The 12,549-nt window shown below is 34.5% G+C and overlaps 2 protein-coding genes across 2 annotated transcripts in view; one reads left to right on the top strand and one right to left on the bottom strand.

The window, feature by feature from the left end:
- Nucleotides 1-2,795: 2,795 nt before the first annotated feature.
- LOC108572021 (ribokinase) lies at nucleotides 2,796-4,837 on the bottom strand. Its single transcript, XM_017934201.1, has 7 exons — nucleotides 4,738-4,837; nucleotides 4,314-4,446; nucleotides 4,066-4,192; nucleotides 3,789-3,950; nucleotides 3,615-3,706; nucleotides 3,263-3,451; nucleotides 2,796-2,972 (listed from the first exon to the last, which is right to left on the bottom strand). Exons 1-7 carry the CDS (start codon nucleotides 4,785-4,787, stop codon nucleotides 2,796-2,798), a joined length of 930 nt encoding a protein of 309 aa, XP_017789690.1. The 5' UTR covers nucleotides 4,788-4,837.
- Nucleotides 4,838-6,673: 1,836 nt separating this feature from the next.
- LOC108571971 overlaps nucleotides 6,674-12,549 on the top strand; it is a 6,795-nt gene continuing 919 nt past the window's right edge. The window contains exons 1-6 of the mRNA XM_017934137.1: nucleotides 6,674-7,826; nucleotides 7,857-10,667; nucleotides 10,739-10,896; nucleotides 10,974-11,149; nucleotides 11,232-11,442; nucleotides 11,536-11,679. Of these exons, the coding sequence (XP_017789626.1) occupies nucleotides 6,674-7,826; nucleotides 7,857-10,667; nucleotides 10,739-10,896; nucleotides 10,974-11,149; nucleotides 11,232-11,442; nucleotides 11,536-11,679 (4,653 nt within the window). The remainder of the gene's footprint in view (nucleotides 7,827-7,856; nucleotides 10,668-10,738; nucleotides 10,897-10,973; nucleotides 11,150-11,231; nucleotides 11,443-11,535; nucleotides 11,680-12,549) is intronic.

Raw genomic sequence — 12,549 nt, 5'->3', positions numbered from 1 at the left:
CGCGTACCAACGCGGCCCCCCTAGTCCTCGTCGTGGATGCTTTCTTCGTGTCTCACACGCCGGAGAAGTGCGTGGTGTGTGACGTCAATGGCGAAACGTTCAAACGAACGGGGGCCCTCTTCTGTAACCGTTTCCTCCTCCCTCCGGCGTTGGTCGCGGCGCTCTTCTGGCACGCGCGTCCCCTTAAATACAGATAGAAGTATAAATCCACGCGGTGTTTTCCGGACAGTAGAGACGTCACCGTCTATCTATGGAGGAAGAAAAATCTTTGTAAAAGTGACGGCTTTAAGTGTTGGATTCGTGGAAAACCGTGTGTGTCGGCGAGAAAAAAAAAAAAAAAGGGGAGAGACGACGAGGTGGACGAGAATCCTGCAACGGGGATGGCCTCGATGATGGGATAATAACTGGCGACAGAACGACGTACGTATTATCGCCTAGCCGCGTAAACTCCTTTCCCTAGCCAATCTGGCATTTGACGTCTGCAAGTACATGTACGCGCGACACGTTTTATCCTGCAGGCTTGTGTACGCAGGTTACCAAACCAATGACGAGTTTAACGCACAAGTGCCGGTGCTTTTCTATCCGATACTGCATTGCTTTACAGATTATGGAAACGGTGGATGGAAATTGGACGCGTTCGCACGTCACGCTAACTCGTCCTGAACAACCATGGACTCGGGAACAGCCAGCCAGCCAGCCAGCTCGCTCTTTTATCTTACGTAAAGACGATACGTGTGCTCGTAGAGTAGGTTTTCCGCGCGCGCGTGCACGCAACTCCTGTAACACGCGTATGCGTCTTTATTTTTCTCTTCTTCTGCTTCTTCTTGGTGCTCGACGTTTCGCCACCACGGTGAATCCCGCGGACACATTGTCACGGCGAGGCGGAATGGGAAGGGAGAGACCTGGCGAACGCCGACGATGATTTGTGATTTGTTTTTTGTAGATTTAGTTAGAGAAATAGTTGCAGCAGCGATAATCCTGATTTTATCCTTTGAATGTGTTTAATTAAGTGTGATGAGTAAGCGTGCCGTTCTGAGCTGGCAGAAACAACGTGGAGGAAGCAGAGAGGTGGTATTAAGAGATACGATATGTTTCTTCTTCTATTTTCTGGATTTTGCAACGAGAATTTTTCACATTTTTGGAAGAATTTCTCTGTGTACAGTGGAGTTTTGATGTCGCGTATCAATGGCTGCATAATTGCAACCTTACCTAGTTTCTCCTTGCTAGTATCGAGATTTTATTAGACCGCGGATGTTTGTGCAATTATAGCGCGTTAAGGAGAACATAGAATCTGTCGAGTTACTTAAAAAACAACGCTGTGAATGAATATGAATGAGTCTGTGACGTTGCTTTCGTGTATTTTGCGTATTCTGCTATAATTGTCCACTTATTACGCAGTTCGACGTTATACTCTATGCGAGATGTGTCAGAGAAACGAGAGAAAGAAGTATCGTTTGTGTTTTTAATCCTGCTGCAAGGATTCTTCGCTTTCTTCTGTTTACGATCGTTGTTTCTTAAAATAGTAACACGAAAAGGAGCAATCTGCGTAGGTTTCCAATAAAGAACTGCTAAAATTTATGTCTCTCGTTCATTCGATCCATCGTGCAAATAAATAATTCTCACGTCGATCTGCCTTCTTTTATCGATAATGCGAAAATATTGCTGCAACAGACGAAAAGTGTACGAGTAATTGTAAATGTTTAATGTTAAATTCAAAATCTTAGAAAATTTAACGTTAAGTTTGTTACAAGCTGCGTGTATCGAATTCAATATTCGTTCACTATCGTAAATATATCTTTTTCCATGAAACTAATTAAGAACTTCAATTGCAGTGCAATTTCCAAGGCGACTCGTTTCTATTATGCAAAAGTGAGTACGGAGTCGAATTTTTTCAATTTTTATCTGTGGAAAAAGACCCAGAATTAATAGATTCATCAGGTAAATACCGAAAATTGTAGATTTATTCCGGACACACGGAAACGGTGAAAAATCGAGGGAGCGACTTACACTCCGCTTGCCGTCCCGCTCGTCAGCATCTCAGCAACGCAGGGTACTTGAGTTGCTGAAGAAAGACGCAGCGGAGGAATCGGCAGAGAATCTCTCGTCACCTTCGATCGAAGAGGATCGACGTGGAGACAACCGCTCCTCCGCATAGCTGCGGGTCAAGTAAGTAAGGGCACGGGCGAAATGCGGGCCCGCGGGCCGTTAGTTTGTCCACCGATTCTTTGTAAATTTGAAATTGACGTTGCGGAGATCGATAACACTTCACCTTATCTCCGTTGATTTGAATGAAAAAAGAAATTCGTTAATAGTTTTTTCTAGAAATTTTTGTGTAACTTACAGTACACAGTGATTCCGAACTATTTGACCGACAGTGGTACATTTCTACGGTAAGCTGACGGTTTACAGAAAGAAAAAAAAAAGAAAAAAGATAGGGAAAATGTGAAATTTCGTAATTAATCAATTGAAATGTTACTCGAAATGAAGAAGCAACGAATAAAAAATTTGATCACGCACGATACAAATATTTTCCTTTTCTGTCGGAGATTATCGAAGTCGGTAAGCCGCCGATGAATTATGCATAAGCGAACAAGTTTCGATGAATTCCGCTAAATGAACGATCGCACTTCTTTTTTTCTTGTTTTTCTTCCATAAAACTTTTTATTGTCATCAAACTTAACAAAATACAAAGGACGGCAAAAGTGTGCTCTCTCTCGTACGGGACACGTTACACAGTAGTAACGAAAAGAAGAAAAAGAAAGATTGGGGATCGAGTGGAGAATCGTAAGGATAATTCAAGCGAACAAATCCGACGACAGGTTGCTCCTGGTTGGGAAGCTCGCGTGTGTACCGAATTTCAACACGGATTCCGTGGCAACGACGCAGGCTCTTCGAATGCACTCGTCCATCGAAAGCCCTGGGTGATAAGCTTTAAAATATGCAAGAGCGCCCAGAAATGCATCTCCAGCTCCCTGCGCATATATCGTGAATATTAGCGATACGATTCCACGGACTGTCGTTCTTTTACCTCGTAAATTAATTGCCAAGCACGAATATCCCCCACCAATAAACGTGCGTGTGCAAGCAGCAACAAAGGGCAAATTTTCAAATGTTAAAAAGTTACAAATATTCGAAATTTCAGTTTTAGGTTAGAAAGAAAGAATCCCCATCTATCGAATTTAAAAGTAACTAAAAATTAGAAATATTGGAAAGAGAAGATTCAGCGATATTTGAATATTAAAGAGATAATCAACGAACGTACTGTAGTGTCTACAGGCTTGACAGGAGTAGTAGAGATCATTTTGATTGTTTTGTCTTTCTTAGACGCGTACGCAGCTCCTTTTTCTCCAACGGTAAGAATCACCGTGTTGCAGCCCTTATCCAACAGTTGTTCAATAGCCTGCTGCATGCTCGACAGGTCTAGAGGCTTCACACCGGTCATAACTTCAGCCTATAAATGCACGAGTTTATTTTATTCGAGTGGAGAAAAAAGAAAAAAGAAATGATTAGTCACGTTGTGTAATTTTTCGTTTTGACGATTATTTGTTCTTAATTTCAATGGGTTTTTACGTGACTTTGAAATATATGCAGAACGATCTAATTCGAGGAGATACCTCGGTCTCGTTGACGCAAAATATGTCGCAGAGTTCCAACAGCGCTGAGTCAACATTTTTCGCGGCCGGCGCACCATTCACGATCGACAGACCTATTGCACACGTTACATTTTCTCTGTAGGTAACCTAATCTTTCCATAGAGGAGCAACAAACATGTGCGACGCGCCACTAACCGTATCCTTTGTGAAGCTTCACAGCGTGCAGGGTGGTTTCTAATGGTGTCTCGAATTGACACAATAAAATGGCTGCGTTCCTGATCACATCGGCCGCGAGATCCACATGCTCGGGACTTAACGACGCGTTCGAGCCTACCACGACCACTATACTATTCTCGCCTAAAATTATACAGTTTTCACACGGAGAATTTGATATATTTCAAACACTGTACTCTTTTCTTTTTCTCTCTACCGAAAGTAAATTCTGATTGGAATTTGCGAGATAGTCACTTACCATTGTCAGCAACTGTAATCTGTGCTATTCCACTGTGCTGGTTTTCTTGTAATTGAACGTGAGAAACATCTATATTTTCCTTCTTAAATATCTTTAAGTACTCTTGGGCGTAAGTATCGGAACCTAACTGTATGAAACACTTTATTACAACCAGTTGGATGCGAATTTATTGCTCGAAAGATAGATAAGGTCATTGTGTCATGTATAATGTTTTCATAAGAAACTCAAGTAAGACGAAAAAATCGTACAGATGCAACAATTGCTGCAGAGGCACCAAGTTTGGCAGCTGCTACACACTGATTGGCACCTTTACCACCATATTTTATCTCAAAGTTTTTACCAATTATTGTTTCACCAGGTTTTGGTAAACGGGAAGAAAAACTAAAACATAAATGTACTTTCACCGTAATGGAAGAAATGGTATGTGATTGTTTCTTTTTCAATTGGACAGTGATTTATATTTAGCTTTATATTCTTCTACACGCAATTCATATTTTTTATTTATGCTTTTAATATCACTAATAAAATCTTCACTACCCATCTAAAATACGAAATCTTTTATTTATCGTGCAACACGTGAAATATAAACTTATCGTTTATCAATTATTATTGCCACGCTAGAAAAATAAAGAAAACTCTTTAATACTAATGGTAAGTCGGATTATCACTTACCAAGTAAAATCAATCATACAGGAACCAACGACAACAATTTTTGAAAACATTTCGTTTTTCACGCGTTCCTGAACCACTATACATACGAAATTTTAAAGAATGGAATTCTTTAGAGGTTATGTATGTAACGACTTCTACGTAGAATCTGTACTTTTTAACGATCAAGCGCGAATAATACTGTTTATACAAACGAGTAACCTTTGCTATCTGCTTTTATCACAATTATCAGACGAACCATTAAATCCATTCGACCGATAAATATTTTTTACCATGCATATAACCTCGCTAAAGTATACCATCTGTGTAAGAAGGAATGAACTACAATTTCATATAATAAAATAGTTTAATAATGGTATAAAGATAGAACATTAATATTAAAAGGTAAAACGTTTATTATTGGTTATTTTATTACAAAAATACACATTTCATTACACCACGAATCTAAAGAAACGAACATTATAGAAAACTACTTCACTGTCATCTATCGGCGCGTAAGTGAACTTATTATTTAAAATAAGTGTTTATCTACTATCGATAAAAGAAATTTCTATTAAAAATAACGTCTATTTTCAGTTTAATAGAAATAAAACAATTAATAATTCAGATTAACATAGTAATTATTACATAGGCAACCTTATAAGCACAAACGATATGTAAGTCTGTGAAATACGAGTAATTAATACTTATATTCAAAGTAAATAAATTTATTATCGATACATTAGAAATTTAAAGAAAAACAATATCTTTTTGTAAATTGAACAGTTTTATTTCACTGTTAAATAATAGTCATATGTTAACGACAATTTATTATCAGTTTCGTTTATTACTAATTCAGTATAGGTATTTACTTATGTACCACGCTTTAAAATTAAGGAGAAACTATTTACTCACTTCTAGTTAATTATTTGTCACATTTTAATGCTAGTGCATACGTGCCAATGATAATCTTGCTTATTTAATTACTAGCAACTACTGATCATAGTTGTACAAAATTTATATTTTCATTATATGATCGTAGAATATGTGACGTATTTTAATTCTAAACCAAAACTTCGCATTTTAAGTGGAAGGATATTAATTGCATTAAAAAAATTTTAAAGGAGAGTATCTAAATTGATGACAGCAGTACGAACCTCCGACTTCATTCTTGTAAACATTGTGTTTGGATTTGAGGAAGTAATTGTTTTTCCATCTAAGATCTATAAGGGTGCAATTTACGTAAGATATTTGATTAATAAAGATCTGGTATCATAAAACAATTGTTGTACAATTCAAATAATGTGTGATTTTCGTTGGAATCTATACGGTATGGATACAGCAGTCCTGGTTGGTAAGTTTTTTACTCTGCCATTAGAATCATTTTACGTATTTAACAAAAATACTGTTAAATAATGTAACAACGTAAAAAAAGTATCTTTAACTGAAACTTGTTAGGTAATATTATTATAGGACAATGTAATTAACTATATCACTTTATAAATTATCGTATAGTGTATTATTTATTGTCGTTTTAAGAAATGTCGAAATACTAAGTTGTTAAAACATACTTTCGTATTTTTTAATCAAGAGTTTACTTCTTAAAATTTACATTTCTATTCGAACTTTTCTATTCAAATTTTACAAGTTAACTTTTTTTTTATGCGAAGAAAAAATAAAAGTTTATGTATGATCGAGGAGTGAAAATAAGGTTATGGTAGCTTTCAAAATTTTTTATCTTATGTTCAATAAATGAGATTTTAGATATATTGGTTTTCAGATTTCATAATTTAAATTTAATTGTTTAATGGAAACAAGCAACTAATGTGCATTAATACTTATTTGTTTTTAATTAACCACTTTCTCCTTACTCTTCTAAGCTTTATTAACACTACATGTTTCTCTTTAACAGGACAATCCATGGTTTATTAAATAATTGTAACAATCTTGATGTTTTACCATGGAACAAGTAGATGAAGTACAGAGTGAAATTATTAAACTAGAATCAGTGATAGCATTAGATTTACCTCCTCCATTAGAGTCAGGATTAGATACTGACGATGTAAGAATTGTGGAAAATGTTGCTGAAAATCAAGAAAATAAATCAGAAGATTGTACAGATAATATAATTCAAGATGCTTTGCCAATAAAAGAATGTGATATAACGGATTCAACTGAAGAAGTTGAAAACGAAAATAATAGAATAACAGAAAGCTTAGACAATGTTGTAATTATTGATGAAGAACAAGAAATAATAAATAATGACACACAAACTAATGATAATGAATGTAAAAGGAATGAGGAGGAACATGAAGAAAACCAAGCAAAGGAATCTGTTGAAGTTTCAAATTATTCAAAATGTGTAGAAAATACATCTTTGGATAAAGAAAGTACAAAAGCTTCAAGCAATGATGAAACATTAAATACAGATGAAGGTGAACAACAACATGAAAAGCACAAAGTTTGTACAGTGTTAAACATAGATGAAACTAATGATACAAGTGTTCAGTGTCAAGCATTGATTAAGACTCTTAGCGAGACTTTTGAAGATAAGGACCAATCATTACATGTTACAGACACAGGTACAGATTTGTCTAAGCTAGTTGATGGTAATTCAGAAATTATGGTACTGACTGTTGAAACTGTGCCTGTTAATGAATGGCACTGCAAAAATGGCACTACAGGAGAAAATATTGTGTTAACTGTACATGAAAAGGATGTTGTAGTGAATTCCAATGAAAATGATGTTTCAGAGAAAGAGAAGGAGGTGAAGAAAACTGAAATTGTGAATGAAGAATTTAATTTGATAGACTATACTCAAGAAAGTGATGGAACTATAATAGAAGTAATTTCAACAGAAGTTGTAGATACAGAAATTCCAGAAACATGTAGTCAGCAAAGAGATAAAAAAGTTCTAAATCGTGCTATTTCAGAAAAAGATCCAGCTGATATGAAAGAAGAAGTAATGCAACAGCAGTGTAGAAATACAGTTGATATTAAAGATGAGGTAATGCAAGAGGAGTGTAGTAATACAGTTGATATTAAAAAAGAGGTAATGCAAGAGGAGTGTAGTAATACAGTTGATATTAAAAAAGAAGTAATGCAAGAGAAGTGTAGTAATATTGGTACAGAACAAACAAAAGTAACTGGAAAAGGCAAGACTGAAATTTGTGATAGCCTAAAAGAAAGTAATGTAAAAAATGAAAATGTTCACGCTAAAGTTGTCACACCTACATCCAATGTAGGAGAAGGAAATATATCTATAAGTGAAACAAATAAAGTGGACACAACTAAGAAAAGAAGTGTAATTCAAGATATCTTTGATGATTGGGGTGATGAAAATGCAGAGGATGATAATCAGTCAGCATCTAAAGTGTCAGATACTGTGGAAATTGAATTGAAAAGTTTATTAAATGATGCAAGAATAACAACACAAACAATAGAAGATGGCACAGTTGTGCTTGTTGAAGAGGAAATTACATGTATTAAAAATGAGCTAGTTACAGATACTGAAAGAGTTACAGGTGTTGTCAAAGAAAATAAAGATATGCAAGTTTCAAAAGAACAAACAGATAACAATCAAACTGTAAAGAAACAACCTGCCTTAAATAGTATAAAGACATCACTTAAGGACAGACTAAGTTTTTCTGTATCACAAAATCTTGGCAAATTGATAAAAGATTCAGCACATGATTCAGTTTCCATTAGTCAAACATCATCATCACAAATACAAATTATGCCTGTTAATCGTGGACGTCATTTAATTAGCCAAATAGCTTCACCTGCTGAGGTTACAGAAGCATTAAAAGAACGATTTCGTGAAAAACAAAAAGTTGTAGATGTACCACCTGGACCTGATATATTTTTTGTTAAGAAACTCACTCAGAGATTATCAAGTAAATTAGCAGGTGGTCCAGCAAGTTCTTTACCAGCTCTCATACCATTGCCTCAATCTACTACCCAATCATCTACTCATTGTGATAAAAAGATAACAGATAATACTAACACAGGAACTAATAACGAAAGCAATCCTGATAATAAAGAATTACTAGCAATATTGGAAGGTGATGTTGATCCTGATTGGTCAGACTTGAAACCACCAACTTTGACAGAAGAAGGAAAATCTCCAATAAAAATGGAGCAAAGTGGTCATAACACACCACCAAAACTTGATCCCTTAGTTGAAAGAGAAATGGCATTAAAACAACTTCTGGAATTACCTGCTGCATCAGTCAAAAAAAGTGTATCAAAAAAGAGAAAAACAGTTAAACCTAAAGCATCCAAGGATATGGAAGAAAAATTTGTATCTATAACAGAAAAAGAAATTGTTAATGTTGATATAATAGATGAAGCTACACCATCTGTAAAAGATACAAAACCTTCCACTCCTACATCATCTCTCTCAATTGTTGAACCCCATACTCCAGAAAAAAATACAGAGGTAAGTGTGCAAAATGTAAGAGCAGATGAATCAAGATCTGGTAGAAAAAGAAAACTTACAGAAAAAGCAAGAGAACATGAACAACTGCTGAATATTGTAAAATATCAGAAAGTATATAAAGGTAAAATTTCACTAAGTAAAAAGCAATCACAAGGAAGTGAATTGCAAATTCCAGTTGATACTAACTTAACAGTTGAGAATCATGTACCTAAAGAGACTATTTTACCTGTCAGTGATATAAATACTGAGGCTGATATCACAATAACTAAGGAAGTAACAAACAAACAAGTTACAAATAATAATAAAATGGACACAACTTTAGATAAACCAGAAAATATACCGTTAAAACATCAAAAACAAACTCTTAGTAAAAAAGGATCACAACCTATAGCTAAAAGAAATATAGTGGTGAAAAAAATATTAAGGCAAAATATGTCTCCCAATAAAAAAACTGCTGCTTTAAAAGCAAAATTGAACACATCATCAAAGAAATCCGGATCAAAAGTAGTGGCAAAGTCGAAACGATCAACGGAAAATAATGCTGGAGATACTAAACCAAAAAAAAAGATTATAAATGAAATAGACAGATTGCTTCAAGATGAAGGAGTTGTAAATTTACTATATGATGTGGAACAACCCGACAAGAAAAGATTAGTTCCCATCACTAAATCTCAAGCAAAAGTTATGGACATACAAAAGGTACAGCGCGAACTTAAGCTTAGAAAAAAATTAGTACGTAATGCCGTTTTAAGATTACGTACATCAACAGGAGGTGTATCAAAAGTTTCTCCAAGATCTAAAAGAACTTCTATATACTTAAGTGATATGCAAGTAGATAAGAAAATTGGAGATCAAGTTGTATCAGCAAAACCAATGAATTTATCATCTCAAGAGTTCATTTTACCTGCAAAAATAAGAAATGCAGCAGATGCATCTGTTATAATCAGGAGACATTCTTCTAGTTCGTTTTCCAGTGCATCTGGAAGTCCTAGAGTTAGTATTGACAGTCCTGAAAAAACTGAAGGAGTTAAAGTTGATGAAGGAGGATCTCATTCACTGAGATCTACAAAGAGAAGACATTCACAGGATGAAAAAACAAATGTTAAGAAAAGTAAAAAAAAGGCTGTACAAAAAGGTGACACAGAAAGTACTGTTGCTGACACCATAGAAGATATAGTGGTTCTTCCTGCACGACCCAATAAAAAATCAGATTCAAAGAAAACTGAAAAAAATGCCAAGCAACTGGAAACAGACGAAACCGGTAGTGCTTCAGGCAAAGTAATTACACGGTCGAATGGTACAACAACAGGTAAGGTAACATCAAAGACAAAGAAAACTACAAAGAACAAAGTTACATTTGCTAAAACAAGTGAAACAGATAACAATGAAGAATTTTCCAAAGGAGAAGATGAACTTTCAGCCTGCCTTGCAGAAGCTGCAAATGCCTTATCAGTGGTTAATGCTGGGAATCGCTCTGGAAATTCAGCGGCAAATCGTAAAAATAAAGGTGAAAGCAATGATTTCAAAATAACTTAATTACAGTTTTATTTAAAACATAAAATACTAAATACGACTATTTTTCAGCAAGTACCATTAAGATAGAGTCGGATAATAAAACAAAAATGGAAACTCGAAGTCAATTCAGTAACAAAGAAATAAATGTTCGTCGACACGGTAATCTTGTACAATTAATACTTACACCATCGTCTTCAACAAAAATAAGAAATGCTCTCACTCTTCAGGTATCTGAATTATGGAGCTAATTATTTAATATTTACTACTTCATTACAAGTATATAGTATTTTTTCGTTATTTTTAGGTGATTCAAGAATTTCGTGAAACATTATCAATTCTCAAGAAAGATGATGATTGTAGAGTTGTTTTGTTAACGTCAACAGGTAGCAGTTTTTGCGAAGGTATCGAATTATCTATGTTGTTACATTCGAATAAGGAAGAACGGCGGATTCATGCCCAAGAAATGGCAGATGCGGTTAAGTACGTAATTATTATTGTTACAAAAGTTACAAAGTTATTGCACATGTTTAATTAATTAAAAAGCTCCTTTTTTTGTATTCAGAGATTTTATTAAGTGTTTAGCATCGTTTAACAAACCTATTGTTGCTGGAGTTCAGGGTGCTGCAGTTGGACTTGGAGTAACGATGTTGCCTCTATTTGATCTTGTGATAGCTAGTGATAAAGCCACATTCAGCACGCCTTATGGAAAATTAGGCCAAATTGCTGAAGGTGCTGCTGTTTTCACTCTGTCACATATTTTAGGAAGTGCAATTGTAAGCAACTTTTTTTCTTATAGTACGTTTTTGAAATGTACATTTATTGTGTTTATACAACAAATAGAATATATTAAATTTTTTACATTGTAGACAAGTGAATTATTATTGGGTGGGAGAACTTTAACAGCTAGTGAAGCATTAAGGGCTGGTCTTGTAACAAGAGTTTTATGGCCTGACAGATTTCAAGTTGAATTATTACCAACTTTGAAAGCTATGAGTGAACAGTCCTCACAGGTAAGTATTTCATATTGGTGAATTTTTCTAATATTATTAAGTCTTACACTTAAATGTTATTTTGTATAATAATTATTTATGAAGTATACTTTTAAATGGAAGACAATAGCCTTTATAAGCAGAACCAGAATAAAGTAGTTCTTGAACATTTTCTTTATTACTGTCTTTGAAGATGCATAAATGATTTTCTGGACAGGTACACCTGTAGTATGTTGAGTACAAATCAGATCGTATGTGTCCACAAAATTCATAAGTGTCACACATTCTTTTCTATATAGAAGAAGTAAAATAAAACTTATTAAAATAGATGCAAGCATTTATTAGAATTTATTGAAACATATACTACTTCTGAAAATGCACCTTTATACATTTGAACGTTTGTATAACATCATTTTTTTTGTATGTATATTTTTGAAGTCTCCAATAATGTGAATCCGGGCAAATGCAACTTAAACTTACGTTATGAGGTATTAGATAAGAATTATTCCTATCACCTTTACCATACACTTGTATCGCTTCTTGTTTATATGTACATATGTTCAAGTTTGTTATTGGAGCGCAAAACTATTAAAAATGAAATTTTAAATATAAATTCGAATATAAGTTCTGCATTTTTACATACCTCCATATGCGATCTGTTATTAAGTGAAGTAGATGAATTTCGGAGATCTTTTGTCCATTGCCACGGACACTCTTTTCCATCAGAACAACGACAAAGTCTCTCCGTTAAACTAGATATCCAAAATCGATCGTGAATCACACTACACACTTCGTTAACTCTACATTCGTGCAAATCACTTTCTCCATTAATCTATATTAAAATTATATACATATTATATGTACATATCTTTTTATAAATATATTCTATAT

The sequence above is a fragment of the Habropoda laboriosa genome, unplaced genomic scaffold (assembly GCF_001263275.1).
Source record: "Habropoda laboriosa isolate 0110345459 unplaced genomic scaffold, ASM126327v1 scaffold67, whole genome shotgun sequence".
NCBI classification, from domain to species: Eukaryota; Metazoa; Arthropoda; class Insecta; order Hymenoptera; family Apidae; genus Habropoda; species Habropoda laboriosa.
The sequence above is the reverse complement of the archived record's forward strand: the minus strand, read 5'-3'. Positions and strand labels throughout refer to the sequence as shown.